General features: G+C 36.2%; 1 protein-coding gene across 3 annotated transcripts; it reads left to right on the forward strand.

Annotated features, from left to right (window-relative positions):
* The first annotated feature begins 9773 nt into the window (after nt 1–9773).
* gnb1b (guanine nucleotide binding protein (G protein), beta polypeptide 1b) lies at nt 9774–21479 on the forward strand. Of its 3 annotated transcripts, none has more exons than XM_028002646.1 (11): nt 9774–10186; nt 14701–14810; nt 14905–14943; nt 15045–15151; nt 15237–15300; nt 16930–17092; nt 17207–17273; nt 17374–17575; nt 17678–17894; nt 18831–18946; nt 19780–21479. In XM_028002646.1, exons 2-10 carry the CDS (start codon nt 14754–14756, stop codon nt 18935–18937), a joined length of 1023 nt encoding a protein of 340 aa, XP_027858447.1. In that variant the 5' UTR covers nt 9774–10186; nt 14701–14753; the 3' UTR covers nt 18938–18946; nt 19780–21479. The 3 variants fall into 3 exon arrangements, with proteins under 3 accessions (XP_027858447.1, XP_027858444.1, XP_027858446.1); XM_028002643.1 differs by having other exon boundaries at nt 9776–10186; nt 18831–18973; XM_028002645.1 differs by lacking the exon at nt 9774–10186 and adding an exon at nt 11476–11499 and having other exon boundaries at nt 18831–18973.
* The last annotated feature ends 730 nt before the right edge of the window (nt 21480–22209 follow it).

Below are 22209 nucleotides of genomic sequence, written 5' to 3' on the forward strand. Positions count from 1 at the left end.
TAGCTTATAGTACATTAAGTAGAAATATAAGTATTTTTTATTTTGTGGTTTAAAGGAGAAGAAATTTAAATGTGACATTGTTTTGTTTTCAAAATTAAAATGATTAAATGAGAAATGGAAAAGCTGGATAGTTTTCCTTTTATTTTATTACCCTATTACCATGTGATAATCACTTCCCATTGTACATTTTTAAGATCCACAAAATGATTTTCTTTTATCCCCTTTTTGCTGGCAATTTTATGTGAAGTATTTTTAGACGGAAAATACACAAAAATCAAACAAATACACTTTTTACTCCTCCAATGTTTTCCACAAAAGTACAAAGGCTGCATTACAGTTTAATATGCTGTTTTTAAAAACTAAAATTAAAATCTGTTGTTTTTCATAAGTGGTTTCTGATGAGAAAGTCCCAATTGCCAAAACACACAAATAAAAATACATCTGATATATTCTTAGTTCTGACACAACCCCAGAGAGTTAACTCACAGAGTTAAATAATCTCAGACCTGAAATTTGATAAAAGCCACTGAAAATGTATGTTTTTATCAGTGGTTTATATTTCACTTTGAAGAAAGAAGAAAAAGAAGATAATAAAACACTCTTAGGAATCTTGAGTTGTAGTTAGTTGCTTAGTTATCTACATATAAATCCTCATTTGGATTAAATGTCTGTCATGTTCCGTGTTTTTCTGTGTGTTTACTTTGAGTTTTCTGTGTCTCTGTGCCTCCGTGTTGTCCTGTTCTCCCCTCGATTACTCCCAGGTGTTTCTCGTTCCCTAATTACCCTCCCGTGTATTTAGTGTCACCTGTGTGTCTGTGTCTTTGTCGGATCCTCGTCTCATTCTGACTTCTAGTCTGTCATCTGTGTTCCCAGTCCGTCGTCTCGTCCATTTGTGTAACGGTTGCTATCGGCGTCGAGCCCTGGCTTCCGCTTGGCCGTGCTGCCCGTTGGTTGGACTGTGTTTTCTGGACATTCATTATTAAAATCATTTATTATCGTATCCTGGGTCTACAGCGTCTGCCTCACCACCTCAACACCGCCACTACATGACAATGTCGTTTCAAGGTTGTCCAAAATGGGCAGCAGTACAGCAAATGTTACAATTAAACTACTTGTGCACACACAAAAAAATGATTTGCGCTTTTATTGAAATCAGTCAGGAAAGGATCTACAGACATATTATCCATGTCATTTAAGATGCTGAGATGTTATTTAAAAAGGTCAAAAGGGCCCTATATCAATTTTCAGATCATTCTGCACCAATTTATTGAAAGCAAAATGTTTAAAATTCTTGAAAAATGTTTTTAAAATGATTCAGGAACATTCAATTGTAAAACTTTCTTTGTATTTCAGAAATGCAGAGCTATAGCATATTAAGGGCTTCTGATTTCTCTGTATGATGATGAATCTAGTGAGAGGTAATCAGATTTACACCAAACATAAAGAAGTGTAATGTCTACCCGTTTTTGTTGTGGAGGTTCAACAATACTGGAACAAATTTAGGGGGTTTATTGTTTGCATAATATTAAAATATATTTAGGAATCCATGTCAATTTCTGTTGGCAATACCAGCAACATGCAGAGAACTGAAAATGGCTGAGAATCATGGGCTACGCTGCACAGCATGAAGAATACACTACCGTACAATGCATAGGTTATGGCCATACATCACAGGTTCAGTAGGACGTCCCACAATCGTTGACAGTAAAAGGAGTTCATTGTTGCGTTCATATGGCACAGTTAAACCTCTATAGATGTAAAAGAAACATATATAAAAGAGATCCAGGACAACTGATGGCTTCTGTAGGCCAGAAAGCTTTTAGCATGAACCGAGGTGAAATGAAGCGTCCTGTGGTGTGACAAATTAGATTTTAAACTTCTGCTGGATATGAAGGGCAAAGCACCATCAGAGCAGAAGAAGAGTGAGATCATCTGGTATATGATCTGTACAGGTTAGAAGCAGCTAGAGTCTCTGATGTAAATGGATTAATGCAATAATAACAACAAAACCCCTGCAGATTAATACACGTCATGTACGCTAACAATTTTAAAACTCTATGGTTCTGTAGTGAAGGTGATTTGCGATAACCTGGCTGCATTTTGTTCCATGAAGAAGAATTAGCAATCAAAATTAGGCAGCACAGTGGTCATGCCTTATCCTCCCATCACGAAGGCCTTTAGTTCGAACCATAGCTGAACTTTTAACCAATAATGCCTGAAGGTCTTCTAGAGTGGATTTATCATATTCTCACAATGGCTGCATTGGTGTTCACAACTCTTGAACTTTCTCATGTTCTGTCATATTAGATTCACAAACTTAAATTATTATTTTTTTTTTTCCTTAATAGAACAACACGAGGTTGTGCATAATTTTAGTGTGGAAGCAGAAAGATGTTTGCTTTTTTGTACAAATGGAAAAAGTGTGTTTTCCATATTTATTATTGCATGTCTCTTGCAGCTTTGTGCACAGAGGCTGAAATTTCTCCACTTTCTTCTCAGTAAAATAGATCAAGCTCAGTCAGATTTAATAGATAGTATTCATAAAAATACATTTGCGAAGTTATGCCACACATTATCAATTTGATTTAGGTGAATCTTTAATTGGACTGTTATTTAATCTGATTATGATTTGAGTAACACCATTCCTCTGTGCTTCAGACTCATGGTCCGGCTGGAAGGAAAATCTTTGCCCCTGGTGGAATTTTTTCACAGAATGGTCTTTTATTTTGCTCCCTCCGCATTCCCATAAACTCTATGGCCTTCCCTCTTCCTGCTGAAGTAAAGACTCCCCACATCTTGCTTCCACTAACACCATGTTTCACAGTGCAGTTGATATTTTAAGAGTAAAATGCAGTTTTTATTTTATGCCATTTATAGGATTTTTCTACAGGTAAACAAGATTGATTTTGATATCATCCAATCATAGCGTTCTCCCCTAGATGGCTTGAGAACAAGCTGCAAATCTTATAATTTCATTTCAGCAATGCCTTTTACTTCTTGCCACTCTTTCATAAAGTCCAGATTTATGGAGTGAATAACTTATAGTTGACCTGTTGGCATATTACCTGAGCTGTAGATCTCTGCAGCTCCTCCAGAGAAATAATCAGCCTGTGTTTTTTGAACAGCCAGTCATATGCTGGTTGTTCAAAGGTTATGAATACTTTTGCCTGACACTGAACCAAGCCTTTCTTTCACCATTTAAATCAATGCCTGTTAGGTTAATTCAATCAATTAAGTTTATTTGTTTTGCACATTTCAGTAACAAATCAGTTCAAAGTGCTTTAAATATCATACAAAATTGCTTTTTGGGACAGATACAGGAAATCCTTCCTGCCACATGCCATCTCACTGTACAATAAAAGCTAAATCATTGTTCTGCACTAATCAGTCCAATTTTGCACAACTGCACTGTGGCACACTTGCTGTACATATATTTATATATACATATCTGCATTTTTTGAATCTTTGCAAGGACTGCTCTTAACTTGCTTTTTATATTAACAGCATTTTATATTTTTACAATTTATAGCATTTTATATTTTATTTTTTACTTTTTATTTTATCTACAACTACTACTCAGTGGTAGTTGTTATTGTGTCTTGTCTCTATGCTGTAACTGCGAAGTAATTTCCCTGCTGGGATGAATAAAGTACTTCTATTCTATTCTATTTCTAAATAGATACAAAGCTGAGCATACGTACAGTAGTTTTTTTCTTTTTCTTTCTGTGGTTGCAGCCTGCTGCAGCCCATCAGTATGAACAGGATTAGGTGAGTTTAGTATTAAGTCAGATTTTTAAGGATGACTCACAAGAATAAAACTTTCCAGTTCTCTTCTAGATTTCTATAGCTGCTGTCTTTCTAAATGTTAAGGGGATGATACATGTTACCCCTCTTAAAAAACACATCCATTCATTCAATTAACCCTGCATAGTTTTCAGGTTACTCCATGTTGCTTGTATGTACGTTTTTGCACAGCATCACAAGGTTTGTGAAACTGTAAACTGTAGCTTGCTCAATAAAAGGGACGCGCTTTTCAAATATTTACAGAGCGTCTCAGACACAATCTCAAATTGCAGTATCTCATGTTACACCAGTTCTTTCTTCTTCTCTGCTCACAGAGAAAAAGGAGGCACAAGACGAGCAGGAACGCAAAAGGGGAAATAGGAAACAGGAAAGGAAGTGGCATTGATATCCTCCAGCACTACAGATGAAATAACAAAAATACAGCTTAATTGTGTGCATTTCTGAAAGGGAATGTCCATGAAAACTTTATATCACAGGCTGAAAGAAATGAGCATTTTATTGCTGTAATTAAAAATGAGATAATGTTCCTAACTTACACTTAAAATGAGACTTTATTGAATTGTTAATTATCACAGAAATGAAACAAAAAATACTAAAATAGTAATTGCTTTAATCTGACTTCAGAATGTTGCAATAAGCCAGGAAATTTTAAAACAAAATCAATCTGCAATATTACATAAATATTTAATTTGATTGTTATTGATTTAAAACATTTTAACAAAGACCTTTACATTGTTCTGAACTCCAGGATATGTTTTTCTACAGCACATAAATCTACTCTTATAATACTATGGGACTGATTGCTGTGTACTCATGTGATCAGAACTTTTTTTCTCTTTTATTCAGCCTAATGTTTTGACTGTTACGAACCACTGCCACCTAGCGATGAAGTGGCATCACTGCAGCGGTACTGCAGTATTAGATAACATTGTGTTTTTAAAATACAAAGCTTTTCTCTCACATACGTGAAGTATATCTTTGATTTAGAAAACAGAAAAAAGATTATAGGAAAACTCTTCATTATTTTAGTTCCATAGCGTTATATGAATGATATGCAATATTATTAACATTTGTCTCAAATTGTTCAGAACAACAAATACATTTTACCAGCAGAGAATTGCAGCGTTTTGATTATTGATTTAAAAAGACAATAAAATACACACCTCCAGATGCAGCTCATATTGTAAACAACATTAGCTCCCAATTTAACATAGACTTACTGTACAGCATCATAACATGGTGTTAGAATAGTTGCTAGAAACTGAACCTATCAATCTAATACATATGCAAATTATTTGCAAAGTATGAGTGCATCTGTGGCACAACAGTTTGCAGACTGATAATGAAAATGCCAAAAAAAATTGGAAAAAACACATTTTTATATTTGTTTTAGTAGTCAAAATGTCCTTTCACAACAATTAGATATTGTGTATTAAATTAAATTAGGGAAGTAATCAGTGTTACATATGGTCTTTATACACTATCTCAATATTGAAAAGGTTTTTATAGTTATATATTTTTTTATTATTCTTATATGTGAAAACTAGAATGCATTTCATAATTCACATTTTTACGTAATCTTAATTTGTGTCATTCCGTGCAACCTTCATACTCATGTTTCCACTTCATGTTCCATTTCAGATTTTATACATAGAGCAGTAAAAAGATACACTGTAAAAATAAAAGTCTCTAATTTATGGTAAAATAACTGACAACCATAATTTTACGTAATTTAAAATTTTACTGCGTTTATACGTAATATACAATAAAATTCTTGCAACCGCAGCTGCTGGTATTTTACCATAAATTGGGGACTTTTTCTTATGTAGAGATTTCACCAAAACATTTCAGATCACTAATGTTAATATCAGACAAAGATATCTGGAGTAAAAAAACAAAAATTTTCAGAGAGACTTCATTTATTAAGGAAATGGACTGGAGTGATTTTCTAAGCAAACTGACCACTAAAAGCGCTGAATGAGTGAATGAGCTACATTCACTCATTTACACACCAACATGCAACTTGGGGGTAAATGCTTCACCCATGGACACATCAACATGTGGTATAAGGAAGGTGCTCTGCCCACTGAGTCTAATCTAAACAAATCCAAGTTTAGTTTAAGTCCAGACTTTGACTAGGCCACTCTAATATCTAAGGGGGCAGGGGGTTAGCTAACCAGGCATCACTATAGCTGGTGTGTTTTATATTGTTGTCTTGAGATTAAGATCACAAACTGATACATACATTCTCCTTCAGGATTTCACCTGTAATGTCCAGTCATCCAGCAGAAAGCAAGCCTCAGACCATCAGACTACCAGCACCGTGTCTGACTGCTATGTTTCAATTTTCCTCAAATACTCTGTTAGTTTTATCCCACATATAATGCAATGCATGCTTTTGTCTCATCGGGTCACAGAATATTTTTCCAGAATGTGAGAAGGACCTTTGTTGTTTTTTTTTCTAAGTATGTTTTTATTTTAATACTTTGTTCTACATCTGTTCTTGAATTCACTTGGATCAGGGCACAAAGTGATGCTTTTTGAGCGCTTTTAACCTGCTTCATGTATTCCAGCAGGTTCGGCTGGATCTGAGAAACTTGTGTGACAAATAAGGGAAAAGAAACCAAAAACATGAAACCTGCATTTATTTTACCAACAAAATGTTGTGTACTTTTGTGTCTCTGCTCCACTTTTCCCTCCTTGTCCCTTTCAAATGCTATTTTGATTTTTCGTGCGTCCAGTGCATATGACAGAATTAAGTTTTCTTTGACATTTATATCTTTAAATTAGCTCATTTAAATGTTGTAATGCAATTTTACATCAATATTATTGGATGCCTTCGTGACAAAGATAATCCTAATCATTTAAGTGATTGTGGGAGATGTAATTCTAGGATGTAACAGAGTTTTATGTTTTCATTGGTTGTTTATGCTGATTTTGAACCATGTAAGGTTTTTAGACTTGAGCCTCCTTTTAGGCAAAACTTTGTATTAAACTACTGAGGACAAACATCGATGGACTGTGCTGTAGGCATTAATTCGAGGATGTGGGCTAGCAGTGTATGTTGGTTGAGCCGTTGTGGTGGAAATTAATGTGCAATTAGTGGGGCTATCTCAAGCATTATGTCATCTGAACCCACTTTGAGCCCTCAGTATCTGGAGGACAGAGAGAAGGGAGAGGTTTTAATGAAAGAGGATGAGTGATAAAGATGCATGGGATAAAATGTTGAATGGGTGAGGCGAAGGGTGGGAGAGTGAGACTGAGAGAAACCAAAGAATAATGATCAGCTAAATATATATTGAACTGAATACACTCAACAGAGGTCTCTGATTGTCATCCTCTCATGTATTTCGTTCTGCTGAATACCTTTCCTGTACCGTAACACAAGTTTCGTATTAAATTTATTCTAATCGATATAAAGTGCCTTTGTGTTTTTCTGAGTTATTTTTTATTGCATGTGAGCTGACTGCATTGTTTGGAAAGAAAAATGGTTAAGTCAGAAAATTTCTGCATATTTACTTTTTTTTTTTTGTTTATTTCACAGACCAGAACTAATTAATTTTGTGAGATAGGAGGCATTTCTCTAATGGTCGAAAATGAAAGCTGATGTAACAATGTAGTCATAAAACATTTGACTTTAACTGAAGACCCAGAAAAAAATATTAGCAGAAATTTAGTTTATAGATTGTGTGAAATCAAACAAATTTTAGCTTAGTTCTAGTCACAAGGTGGAGGCTGCTTTTCTTTTAGAACCTACAGCGACTCCTGTTGCAATGAAAGACCAAATGATCATTAGATTATTTGAATGAAATGGAAAAAAAAACATTTACAATAAGTGTAAAAGTACAATTCAGCACACGGATTGGTGAAATAACTTTTTCTGGGTACAGCATATCAGTTCAATGTTGAGATTCCTCAGTAGAGATACATGAAGCAGAAGGTGATTTTCAAAAGCACAAACACAGAGTTGGAGGTGGAAGACGTTATGTTCGCAGTTTCCCTGTTGAAGACCAAAAAACAAAAATGAGACTAAAAGACAGATCAAGCTGAGCAGTTTAGAAACAAATGTAAGAGGCGAGGCTGAGCTAGCAGAGGGATGGCAGATATATAGGAAAAGCCTGTTAGATGGAAGAGAGGAAATGAGGAAGCACACAGAAATGTTTAATTGATGCTGTGAGGCACAGTATGGAGAGAGTTGGTGTGAGAGAAGAAGATGACAGGGATTGGGTGAGAAGGAGGCAGATGACCCTCTGTAAAATGGCAGGGGCAGAGCAAAATGAAGAAGTCCCAGTCTACTTTGTTTACAACCACTTCTGGAAAAAAATGCTGCACCTGCCCCAGCAACCAGAACAACAGTGGTGCAGTTATTTGATTTCTAAAAACATCCAGATGACGTAGAAATAAATATTTCAATACCTAGCCACACTGCTTGGCCTGGAAATTCAACTTTAAATGCCTTGTTTTATTTGTTTTACAAGCATAAATTAAATTTAAATATGCCCACAAAATTTCTTTATCACAATAGTTGCTCAATGGCAACACCAACGGTGGATTTGATTTGTATAAGAAATTAGAGCCCAGATCTTGCAATAATGTCACATCCAACTTATAAGAGCATTCTTTTAAGCCAAGAAAATCAGTGTAATTTTCTAATGTATTCTCTTCATTTCATTGTTTGACCTCTAGAGAACATAGACCAGCAGAAATGCTAATAAACAGTTTACCTCTGCAACTTTCACAACATGCTTTTTTGTACAGTGACAATGTTGAAACATAACTCTGATGTATTTGGCAGCCTCCAACTTATCTGGTGAGAATTTGGTAGATCTTAAAATTGAAACTTTATTGTCTATGTGTAGCTTAATTTAACAACGATAGTACTCTACCCTCCTCTAAGACACACACGCACACCCCCACGCATACACAGAAATATAGTTATGACTCAAGTCATGCAGTTTAAAAGACAGTTATCCCAGATACTGCTGAAATGTCTAGCTACAAAATAATTTTCCAAAAAATATTCTCATCAAGTTTTTTGGCACTTAGTAAATAGACATAGTTTTGGTAATTCTAACTAATCTAAATCAATAAACGTATGGTTTGATTTAACATTAAACAGTGAGAAAAAATTGTTTGCCTTTATACTCAGTATGTAAATATCAGGTTTCAACTCTATATACCTTACTGTAAATATTAGTTTGATGTTTTATATTAAAAAGTGAACAGTTTCATCTGGCTCAATTTGTTATTTTGTAATCAGGTTATTTATTTGTGTCTATTTTTTTCATTCTAGTCTTTAAGATATCCACATAACTACATTTTGTCTGTCTGATATAATTTGAAATATATCAGACACACAATATGTTTTATATTGAAAAAGTGACGTGTACAGTTCTTATGGCTTGTTATTTTGTAATCCATCCATCAATCCATCCATTTTCTGTACACCCTTGTCCCTAGTGGGGTCTGGAGGGGTGCTGGAGCCTAATCATGTTATTTATTTGTGTCTATTTTTTCAGTCTATCTATATACTACAAGGATTTCCACATATCTTGTCTATATGATTTTTTAAATATATATATTTAAAGAGATGTTACAATCGGGTTCTTTACTGTATAGCCTTTTTACTCTCTCTTTAGTAATTTAATAGACAGCTACTTTTCACTTTTACTTTAGTAAACATATTATTGAAGTAGTGCTACTGTACTAAGTACATTGTTTGGATACTCAGCCCACCTCTGCTTCCTACTTTAGAAATTTGACCGTTTTATTCAGGCTGGTTTGCGAGGGGGGAAGCTCAAAATGAACATCATGTTCTTTAAGCATCTACGTGAAATACACATGTCGCAAATGAGATGTGTGAAAGACTGCTGGAAAGAAACAATTAAGAGTTGCGTCTTCAGTTCTCTAAAAAAACACTCCAATCGAATCGAAGCTCCTCTTTCCATCGCTGCTGCTGCAACGTGGGGTTTCCCAGACCCGACTGCAGGGTTACCGCGCCCATCTCATCGGTCGATGGCTGCTTGAGAGTCATACTACGGACAGGGCAGGTGTTGGGTTTTGCAAAGGTGAGAGTCTAGGCTCCCTTGTTGGTGAGGAATAGTGACTTTTTAAAATTAGCTGGGTTGACTGCCAGTGCACTGTCATCCACACAAGGCTTGTGGGTGTGATTTCCCCCACCCCCTCCCCTCTCCGCCTGGTTGTCAAGCTCCCCAGCCGTAGCCTGCGTTCGGGAAGGGCTGCTCCTCAGAAATCTACGCTAGCTGGCTTAGCTAGTTAGAAAGCTAGCACTGTGCTGTTCGTTGATGCGTGGATCGGAGGAATACGCCGTCTTGGGTTCCAGTCAATGCCAAAACGCAAAAACAGGCGCAGATTGAATCAGGTAAGGCAAAATCAAACTATTATATTGCGTTATCGCAATTTAACAGTTAAATGTTAATCCCATTAGCTGGTGAATTGTGGTATAATCGAACTGCCCGGGGGTGGGGTAGCAGCAGCTAGCCTCTTAGCCATCAGTTAGCATCGGTTTGCTAACGATAAGCTTATTTTATTATGAGCGGTTGCATGAGAGTTTGCCGTAAGGGTTCGGGTTAATCTCGGAACTTTGTGTCAGGAGCGAGTGGGTAGATGGTGGCAACCATTTGTGTGCATTACATCCAGGCAATTACGAAACATGAACTACTCTTAATGTCGCCGAAAGGTTCTGGGATTCGTTAAAGCAGCGTTCTTGTTAGCCATTCAAAACTGCTGTCAGTGAAGGCAATAACGGCCCAGTCAGGGGAGGTGCTTCTTGGCCTAAAATACGAGTCTCAAAGCTACTCAGTCGCCTGAAAATTTGAAAAAAAAAAGATTTAAGAAATAACAATAAGGAACATCGCATTTTGTATATGTTGCATGCAAAGTGTAATAATATTGTCATCTTAAATGTAAAGATGTTGCTGTGGATTCAGGTTGACACATAGGGTTGGGCTGAATCAAACGTCCTGTAAACAAATTTGCTATCAGATGTTTGTAAATGACAATAATAACTAATCTACTAACAGGGCTTAATTCTGTACCTTAGCAGCATCAGCTTTCTTTAATTATGCTTATAAAAAGTCAACACTTTAGGATAGAAGGAACATTAATGTGGGCGCGTTAACACCCTGTTTTTGGAAGCCAATACGTTAGCTTACTTCGGCCCCAGATGTGCACCGCCTTTCCTTTGAAACCATCTAAATTTCTGTAACACATAATAGCAAATTTCGTTTACTTTTGGGGGGGGGGGGGGGAATAAAACACCCCGTGTGTGTTAATTACATTTGTCTCACTGTGGCGACACAGGCCACCGCCGCCCGACCTTGCTGTTTTTTTTTCTTTTTTTTTTTTCTACACTCTTGGGTTTTACTACAAGATTTAAAAAAAAACCGTAAATATTCTGATACGGTGCAATTAAATTAGCCGTGGCCAGTAGCGTTTAAAGAGATTGGTGGTGTCCGAGTAAGTGGATTTCTCTGAGACGGTAAACAAGACACTTTCTGGGTTTATCCGGTGTTGGCTTAAAAGCTAACTACATAGCACTCCGTGCAATTGCGGAAGATCAGCGGAGTCCTCCCTGAAAGCGGCTGTGGTTTCGTTATTTTGCATTAGACGATGAAGCCGTTCGGTTTCCGTGGTGTAAATTTCATAGAAACTTGTGGTTAGACTCCATTTTCGGTAAGTCGTTGTTGACGCTTAAGTGAAATATAGGAATTTGAGCGTTTATGTGAGTTTTTCTTCCGAATATGAGCGTTGCCCTGCCTGTAGGCCTACACCGACAATCTGTTAGCAAAGCTAACTAGCAGACAGCAGTCTGCAAGATGGCGTTTAGCTGCATCTTCTCACATTTTCATTAGTGCATAGCATATTATCAACACATAGTGTGTTGCTAACTAAATGCATATATTTGATTGGACTTTGACACCAGCAATCTGATTCGTAGCCTCTTGACGCAATATTATGCGGAATTACTGAAATGTTCTCACCTTACAAACAACAAACTAACTGAAAAGCTTTCAGAGAGGCATTCAAATACGATGCAAAGTATTTGATTTGTTTGTAACAGTGTTGAAGGCAAATCACAGTGCTTACACAGAACTTCTTCCGTAGCTTTTTGCACACTGAATACAGTGTTGGTTCAACATGCACACTGCAAACAGTAAGAGATTACCTGTCAGGTTTGTTAATGCAGTTTATTTTACAGCTGCCTGTTAAATATTGCATAATTTCTGTTAACTTTTAATGTCCAAACTCATTGTTTAATTTTTAGTATTTAGTTTATGTATATATTCTTTAATAATGCACATTTCCCCCTCTCTTTGTACAAGAACTAAAAGAGAATTTCTGCTTCAGGACAGTCACTTTAATGGCAGCCATTAATCTAGGCACTTTTTCAAACCGAGTGCCTGGATTTTTTTTTTTTTCATGTGTTTATGAAAGAATTAAGATTAAACTCATCCTTTTATTAGGCTGAAAACATATTTCTAATGCCTGGACTGGCTTTGCTACTATTTCTGTTAGCAGACATGGATTGGATTAGGGACTCATTGACTGAGGATTTCAGCTTTTAGGATTATGGAGTTGCTCAGTGATATTGCTGGTTATGGCCTTTTACATGATCCAGCTTTAGATCTGTAAAACATTGCATTATCAGAATTCGGCCGTCTTTTGTAAACAGATGTTTACATGTGGCCCTTTTTCTTCTAAGTTTGTTAAAATTGCAGCTTCAGTTTCAGCAATCGCAAACAAACACATCTCTTTAAGCCTTGCAGGACTTGGAAACAGCTAGTGAGCTGCCACTCCAGGCTGTTTGCTACTGCTCATTGTTTATCATGCAGTCAGCTGACCCTGATCAGGCGCTTGGAAAGGAGAAGTGATGAGAGAGAGGAACTCCGTAACTGTAGGCATCTACAGATCTTAATGGGAAATGTGCAGCTATTTCTGTTCTCTACGCGGGATATGTAAAATTTGGTTACGGCACAAAGATGTTACACATCAAAGTTCAAGTGGTGAATGCAAATTACAACTAAGTTAGAAAGAAATCTAAATAATTAAATTCAATTTGTAAAAAAAAAAAAAAAAGGGCTGTAACACTTTAAAGGGTACTGAAAGTGATTCGGACTGCTGCAGAAATAGTTGGTATCACATCTGAGACCAAAGTAATGTGGTTCTGAAACCCAAATTAAACAATATTCTCCAGATGCTATCAGGCGCCTCAGATAAAACTGGAAATAGAAGGGTTTTGTTGTTGTTTCTGTAGGCAATGTTCAATAATAAATAATAATATATTAGATTTAAAAACCACAGAAAACTAATCAAAGATTTAAAAATGTAAATTAAAAAATATTAATTGCTGTCAAAGTAGACATAAATCATTCACAAAAGATTAGGGCTACATAATATTTTATGTATAACAGTATGGAACTGTGTTAATAATAATGTTGAGCATAAATAATTGTGATTATAGATTTGTCCATAGCGAGCTTAACAATGTTACAGTTACACTAGTGGCAATATTGCAAATTAGACTTCAATAAACAGAATTATCTGAAAATTGATCAAATCGATTGAAAAAGTACAAAGAGGTTAAATCTGAGTTTATATATTAACTTTAAACTTCAAATTCTATCGTGATGAAGATTGCATTCTCCTGTCTCTGGATGTAACTAAATAATAACTATATTCCATGACACGTTTTATTACAAGATTAATGAGCGTAAGAGGATCATCTATGTTAGAAAGGTCAACCAATCAGCAAATCTGAAAGATGATGTAGGCAGGTAGAGAAGATTGTCAAACACGTCCTGCAACTGCCAGTGACATTAGTGTACTGACTGAAAGACACCAGGTAAGGGAACTGAGAAGCAAACTCATAGCTATTCACTGCTTATCTCACGCTGTCGTTATTTATAGTTTGTCTTGGGTGTGGTTATTAGTGAAGCTTTATTTGATTTAGATTTAGCTACTGGATAGAATTTAATTTATACTTAAAGCTCATGTCAGGAGTATCTTTTTTAAAGGTTGTGCTTAGTATCTATAGAAATCTAGCTAGCAGAAGAGATATTTTAAAAAAATAAATGTATTCCTGTTCACTCATAGATTTTAATGTTTCCAACTGTCAGAAAATCCATCAAACCTGGCAGAGATAGTTTTAAATATTAATAATCACAAACAATGGAGTGTAATTGTGTTCCCAGTTGTAGTTGTATTAATACAAAGCTGTATTAAATTATAATTGCAATCTCTAAGTAATTTGTGACTACCTACAAATAAAAAATACTGTTAGGGATTTGCTATTTTTAAAGTTTTTTGTCATACAGTTTAATGAACTGTTGCATAAGAATCGTCTTAAACTAAATACTTTTGTTTTGTAAGCCAATTAATCTAATTGCGTTCTAAACTTCTGATAAATGAGACATTAGATGGCTTAATATGAGTATAAAAACTAGTTTTATGGCTTGAATTGAATATATTTACTTTATTAGATGGACATTTAGATGTCCTCTTGGTGCTGTATTAATATAAGTGGCTTATTGATCACTTGGCGAAAATTCTGACTATCCCAGGGATTGAGGTCAACAGGATAATGACTGCTTTTCGGATCACAGGAAAGTCATGCCTTAACAGGATTTGTCTGCTGATCTGAATTGTGTGTCAGGACACATCGACATTGCAGCAGAATTATAAGGTTGAACAGGGAGCAGTATGTTGCCCATTTTGTTCTATCTGCTGGTTAAAATTGCTTTTGGGCCATTACCATTTTGCATTTTGGATTTCTAAACTAATTTTAAAAATAATGTTGCTCTTCCTCTTAAAATAAAATATTGACTGTATATGCTTACTATTTTCTCTCTCCTTTTCTTTTTTGTCTGTTTTTAGAACAACAAGTGCCCTGGTAGTTGGAGTAAGGTAATTAAAAAAAGCAGGATAAGATGAGTGAACTGGACCAGTTACGCCAAGAGGCAGAGCAGCTCAAAAATCAGATAAGAGTAAGTAACAAAATTCGATTGTCTATGTAGAAGTTGGCGCATGTGATGTGTACAAATGTAAATATGCTAAAGAGCTAAATTCTCTTTTTTCCAGGATGCTAGAAAAGCATGTGCAGATGCCACACTATCACAGGTAATGTCTGACAGAGTGCTTTGCTCTGAAAGATTCATTGTGAATACAGCAGAATTCAGTGGATCATTCTGAGCCTAACAAAAGTCTGTAATGTTTTGCAGATTACAGCTAATGTCGAAGCCGTTGGCCGAATCCAGATGCGTACAAGACGAACACTGCGGGGTCATTTGGCCAAAATCTATGCCATGCACTGGGGGACAGACTCCAGGTACGTCGACGTTATTTTCTAAACATGGATTTTTAGCTGAAACCATTTTCCAGCTGTCTAATGTTGTTCCTGCTCCTGTTTTTAGGCTTTTGGTCAGCGCCTCTCAAGATGGAAAACTCATTATTTGGGATAGCTATACCACAAACAAGGTGAATTTTATTTAAGGATACAGTAAAAATGAAATGTGCAGCAGTATACACGGATGCACAAATCAGTGATTTTGCTTTTTGCACAATTGATTTTTTTATTCCATAAATAAATATGTTCCTCTTTCAGAAGAAGAAAATTAGTTTATTGGTGGTTCTTTGCACTGATCCAAGCAAAAACAGAATTATACTGCAACACCCATTTTTTATCTGCTGAAGCCGATACTCTAGTTCTTAAAACAAAACTGATGAGTTGGGTTTTAAATTCTGTTGTTTTTAGCACATTAGAATGCTTTTGAGGTAAACTCCCACATAAACTTATGTGTAATAAAATATTAGTTGTTCTTCTGGTGTACAGATACGCCAGTCTTCTCTAACCTGTACACGTTGCTTAAGCGTAAGTGAGTAATTTACTATAGGTTCAACAAGCAGTTTTGTTGCTGATGTCAAGTTTTGATTTGCTACTTTAAATTTATATCTATGACAGTTTTTTAAAGAGCTGTATTACAAGAACATGTTAGCGCAGCATTCAGATTATATTTCCTAGCATTCCTGCTGATAGAAGCTATTAATTATTCACAATAGGAGGAATAACAATGAGTGTGAGATAGCAGTTGTTTAAGAAAAAAAAGTCATTTTATAACAAAAGGCAGCAGGTTTGACAGTTTTAGCTTTGTGTTAATGGTTAGAATGGCCATCATTATTAAAACTCCAGCAACTATCTGGATTTCCTGAAGACGATGCGTCCTTACCAAAGCTCTTTTCAAAAGATTTCCCAAAAAGCTGCAAATATTTCCAAATCCAAACAGGTTGAAAGCTTAAATTCTTAACCATAGAATGACTTTCTGTTACTTTATTAAACCTTCCCGTTATCTGCTTTAAGTTTTGCTCTCTCAGCCTGATTTAACCACAGATATGTCACCCACAAGTCTTTGCTTTCTCTGATATCGAACATCACTTAGTCTGAGGCTTTGAATTTAAATAACAGCCTTCAAGTTGAAGGCTGTTATCTGAGTCACCTGATAGTTTAGAGAGGATTTTGAGTCTGACTGGTCAGTACCAATCAAGGTCAAAACTCTGCCCAATACCCTTTTAAGGTTATTTTTGGCACTAGTAACTTTTATTTGTGGTAGATTAGACAGGAAATGGGTAGAGGTAGAGAAGATATGCAGCAAAGGTTCCTGGGTAGGAATTGAACCCCAGATGGCTGAGTTGAGGACTGATGGCCTCTGTGGGACGGCTACTCCTCCTCTACACCGCGCTCCATCAGGATGACATCAGCAGGCATAGAGTTATGATTAGAAAGTTTTCTTTACCATCTTGTATACCTTAATATCTTCAGAGGTTTTAAAATCTAATTTCAAGTTTTTTGTTTCTTTTTTAGTGTTGGCTTTCAGTAATATTTGCTGCATTATAAAAGTGAAGTCAGATCTTGTAGGAAAAACTTTAGCAGTACTGAGATTTCTTCAGTTTTGCATATTTTTTTACTGGCATTCCTTTTGTTTCAAGTTAAACAAGCTTCTCATCTGTTTAAATTTCTTTTTTTTCCCTCTATCAAAAACAGAACATTCTTGCTTCAAACTTGCATTTTCTCTGAATTAAATTTTCTGTGTGTGTTGCTGTGTTCTGCAGGTTCATGCCATTCCACTTCGATCTTCCTGGGTCATGACTTGTGCATATGCACCTTCAGGAAACTATGTGGCCTGTGGTGGCTTAGACAACATCTGCTCCATTTACAACCTGAAAACACGTGAGGGGAATGTACGTGTGAGCCGTGAGCTCGCAGGACATACAGGTATAGGATACTTCACAAATACAGTGTATTTGTGTACAAGTATAGGTTTACATAAAACCGCATTGGATTTTTGGGTTATTTATCAAATTTATCTGCTGGTTATTTGACTGTTAGGATACCTGTCCTGCTGTCGCTTTCTTGACGACAACCAGATTGTTACAAGCTCTGGAGATACCACTTGGTAAGTAAAAAAAAAAAATAGCTAGAAACTCTTAACTTGTCTAAGTATTTTTCTATGAAGGGAACTGAAAACAGTCTGACTGTCTTGTTATTTTTCACAGTGCACTTTGGGACATTGAGACAGGCCAGCAGACAACCACATTTGCTGGACACACAGGTGATGTCATGAGCCTGTCTCTTAGCCCTGACACTCGGTCATTCGTCTCTGGTGCTTGCGATGCCTCTGCTAAACTCTGGGATGTTCGAGAGGGGATGTGCAGGCAGACTTTCACTGGCCATGAGTCTGACATTAATGCTATCTGTGTAAGTCATTTAAGCTCTCCTTCACTTTTTAAATGCACATTCTTAATGTGGCCAAGTTATGTACCACTGTTGTGCTTTAACATTTGCATTTGTACGTTTCAGTTCTTCCCTAATGGCAATGCCTTTGCCACGGGCTCTGATGATGCCACCTGCAGGCTGTTTGATCTGCGAGCTGATCAAGAGCTGATGATCTACTCTCACGACAACATCATATGTGGCATTACCTCTGTTGCATTCTCCAAGAGCGGCCGCCTTCTTCTGGCAGGATATGATGACTTCAACTGTAATGTGTGGGACACATTAAAAGCTGACCGTGCTGGTAAGTAACTGAGAAATGTCTTAAACAGGTTTGTCTCAAATAGACTCTTTTACTACATTACGTTTTGTACAAAAATGGTGTCAGATCACTTTGTTGCTGATCAGTAACCCAGCAGTGGTAGAGAGGGTGAAGTTTTTACCTTGAAAGCTAAAGATGGATGGTGTATTTAAAATTGGATTAGTAGCATAATCATGTGTGCAATAAAAATCCTCAAAGGGAATGTGCTGGTTAACAGCTGGTACATTTGGTTTGAAACCTAAACATTTGCAATGATTAGAGTTAATATTCTGCATTAATCAGCAGCCATCTTAATGGCAGTAAGATGAAGTTCTCCCTTTGTCAGTAGGCTGCCTAACAGTATGAACAGTGGTTGTCACGCTTCATTCAGAGGCTTGCACTACCTTAGCAGATGCTACAGATACCTGTTAATCACCCATTCATTAAGTTGTGGGAGTGGCAGCTGGGAAATAGCTAAAACATGAAGAAGAAACCAGGAATTACAGCTGTCAAACAATAGTTGCTTTAAAGCATCTTAAGGTCACAGGAAGTTTCTAGACAGGTTAATTTTTTACCATTCATTTTTCCTGAGGCCTCTTAAAGTCTCAGAAAATCCTTAAATTACTTAATTTCAATTTTAAACTTTAAAAGGTCAAAAATACCTTCAGCTTTACTACACTAAGGTTTAGTTGTGTGTTAAAAGTTCTGCTCCTGAACTCGACTTATTGTACTTTCTTTTGACTATCAGTAATTTAAATGTAGTTCTGCTGGAGTTGTGTGACTGACAAGAAGTTTGTCTTAAAGAAATTCAGATATTTGCTGAAGTTTTGAGCTGAGAATAAAGTCAATAAACTCCCAAAGTGATTACATTTGACCTGTTAGTGTGGCACCACACTGTTTTGACAGACCTGACAACTGATAGTTCTTTTTTTTTTTAAGGTGTGTTGGCTGGACATGACAACCGCGTTAGCTGCCTGGGAGTTACTGACGATGGCATGGCAGTTGCAACGGGATCCTGGGACAGTTTTCTGAAGATCTGGAATTGAAGCCTGAAGGTTCTTTTTGTCGTATTTGCATTAAAGGTAGAGATGCACCGATCAGAATTTTGTAGCTGACTTTCCATTTCTGCTTTTTGTTAAGCTTTGTCCTGCCAATACTAACTTTATCAGTTCTAGTTTCTCTTTAGGAACATTACTTTAACTACATTTTGCCAGCCTTCCTTTGTTGTGCGGACATTCGTTTTTTATGATAGCCTAAGTGTCATGCTTGCTTTAACATGTTGCTAGCATCTCTATAAAATACTTCTGTGTAATCTATAGAATAGAACTCTGAAATTTTCAAAAGGCTGCCGGCATTTCAAAGTTTTATGACAGGCAGAAGTAAAAGCTCAGACTTTACTGTACTTTGTTCAGTCCTCCTGTTCTCAGCTGGAAGTCTTGCTGTCTTTCTCTCAGCTTTTTGAACCACAGACATCTTATATGACAAAGAAAACGTTCCTTGTATATAGCTTCTTACATCAGTTTTCTCTGATGTCATCTAAATGCCTCAGGGCACCATCCTTATTAAAAAGTGCAGTTTTTACACCCCTGTTAGTACGTAGGAACAGTTCATTCACTGTAAATGGATCAGTTGGATTGTTGAATTTCTAACCAGCTGATCGCCGGTCAGGGCAGGAGTGGCACAGAATCGTCCGATTCCGATCACCAGCTGATTTCTCGGTGCATCTCTAATTGAAGACGATTAGTTTATCTTGACTTTAATAAATATTCTGAGAATTCATGGGCCGGCTCAGCTGCTAGGCATAAACATCTGTATGCTATTCTGCTTCTCTGTTTCTCCATGACTCTCTCTTCTGCTGCTTCTCAAAATGTCTTTCTTTGTTCCCCAGATGTTCTTTTAACTCCAAAGTTGACTGGAAGACCATTACAACTTGAGAATGTTCACAGCGTCATCTTCAACACTGTTTAAACTGACTTGGACACCACAAAAACGAAGGGAAACCAATGCCTTTCCTACACAAAGAAGAGCACAATTGTTTATCACCTAGTTAAGAAAGGATCTCCTGTGGTATCAAATCAGAAACTTGTGCATTCCTTCTTGGACCATTTTATGTTACCTTGAAAGAGAAAACAACACTATCATCCCATGCAAATGTGTGCGTCTTGAAAGCAAATGTTGGAGTGTAATTGTACAAATTATTTAACTTTTTTTTTTTTTTAAGATTTCTATTCTGATGGTTTATTATTCTCGATGGCTTTTCTCTTTGTCATATTTCTTTAGTGGTTTTAGATATGTTTGAATTACAGCTTGTCTTTGTAATCCAGGTAAATCAAATGAGAAAAAAAAACAAAAAAACATGCAGAAGTAAAAGCTTGGATCATATTACACGAGCAGCTTTCGAAAATGTCCAGGATGTATTTATATTCTAGCTGTTTTTGTTCCATCACAGCTTTTTGCACATGAAGCTTCGCCTCTAAACTAATAACATTGTTAATTAACCAGGCACATGCTATAAGTTATGAATGCTCATTCCAGGACAAACGGAGTTATTATGAGGAAAACTATCCAGTTAAACCCCTCGATTCTTGTACATGCCTTTTTGGCTTTTGGTGGGGAAGGGCAGGGTAGTGATTTAGGCTCAGAGTTTAATAAGGCATGGCTTGAATTTACTATATAGAAGGGGTTTTGTGTTCTGTATCCACTTTGAGTGAAACACCTCACCTGACTTAAATACACACTTCCTTTGCTTGGGACTGCAGTTACAACTCTGTGAATGAAATGTACAAATCAATGTCTGAAAATAATGGTCTGATGTTTTAAGTTAAGACATAAAATTTTGTCTGCCACGAGTTAATTTAGATGTGCATGCTGTAGACTTGCTTTCAATGGTGCAAAAAATCCTAGATTTTCTTTTGTTACCAAAAAGGAGAGTTAACCTATTGATTGAACTTAATAGAGGCCATTTTTTGGCTCAAACTCTGCATACATCATGTACTAATACTGGTAATGCTATGCACCAGAGTGGGCAAGAATGATGAAAGGCTTGATATTAACTTCATACTTAGTGTAAATTATGCTTACCAGTTCTATTGATGCCATTTTAAATAAAAAAAAAATTATAACAATCATAGTGAGAAATCTATCCTCTCCTTCCAATCTTCACTCTCAATGGAACAAAAATGTCCTCACATACTGTCCATACTAAAACTTTTGTACAATTTTATTTTATTTTTTTGGTCTTAAACTGAAAATCGGAGCATCTGAATGCCATTTCACTGTATACAGAAGCACTTTTGTTAAGGTTGTGAGATACTTTCACTTTTCTTTTTTTTTTTTTTCTGCAATGATGTACAATAAATGTGATGTATTCGTGTGTGGCCACAAGTGAAAATGCGATTCAACTGAGATGGATTTTCCTTTTCTCTTTCCATTGATAATATAGAGCTCGGCACCCTTATGTACCTTTCCACTTTTTGTATTTCATTTCAGTCTGTTGGTGTTCCACGGTGAGCTGGATGCAAGATAGATACTGTACTAAATTGTACTGTTATTGATTGAAAAATGTAATAAAAAGCTGTTTGAGATCTCTTTTGGTGCATTAAAAATCTTTAATTGACTTTTACATGTTCTTGTGTTAACATTCATCAAGTTGTAACTTGTTATTTTTAACCACTAAGCTTTTTTCCTCCCTCTGTAAGGAGAATACTAATAATGCACAAGTTAAACTTTCATAACATTAGTTTCAGTTTAATGGTGGAAGGGGAACATATTTTAAGACAGCTTTGTTCAAATTGTCTTAATTTTTTTTGTTGAGCCTTAGGATGTTCAGGTTTGAGAGTCACATAATCTGGATTTAAAATAGCATCAATTAATTTAACCAGAAAATCAAGAATTACGTATGCTGCAAAAAACTACAGATAATCACAGCTCCTTTTTGAGTTGGAGTTTTTTTGTGTGCTTATTGAGCAAAGTGGCATCCATTTTTACTGTTTTATAGATTGACACAAGTATAAAAATTTTATTCTTAATCTGTTCAGGTAGCCAGTCTGCTTAAAATGCTTCTTGTAGCCACCATTCTATTACTTAAGTCACCTTTATGCTGAAAAGAGTGGCGCTTTATTCTTAGGACTATGGTTGACTGTTTTTCCACACCAGAAATATTCCCAAATAGTATTCTTCTTTTGAGGGAGGAAACATTTTAGTAGATTTCTCTGTGAAACAACAGCTGATGGAGAGGTAGTGCTGCATTAATAAGCAGTTTGAGAAAGCCCACACTGCTGTTTGAATTTTTCAAACATCCAGATCAAAGGACTTTAAA

The sequence above is a fragment of the Xiphophorus couchianus genome, chromosome 20 (genome assembly GCF_001444195.1).
Source record: "Xiphophorus couchianus chromosome 20, X_couchianus-1.0, whole genome shotgun sequence".
NCBI lineage: Eukaryota > Metazoa > Chordata > Actinopteri > Cyprinodontiformes > Poeciliidae > Xiphophorus > Xiphophorus couchianus.

Coding starts and splice junctions, on each gene's coding strand:
- gnb1b (XM_028002646.1), top strand. CDS start 14,754: ATGAGTGAACTGGACCAGTTACGCCAAGAGGCAGAGCAGCTCAAAAAT. Junction 17,093..17,206: donor TGAGCTCGCAGGACATACAG/GTATAGGATACT, acceptor TTTGACTGTTAG/GATACCTGTCCTGCTGTCGC. Junction 17,576..17,677: donor CTGACATTAATGCTATCTGT/GTAAGTCATTTA, acceptor TGTACGTTTCAG/TTCTTCCCTAATGGCAATGC.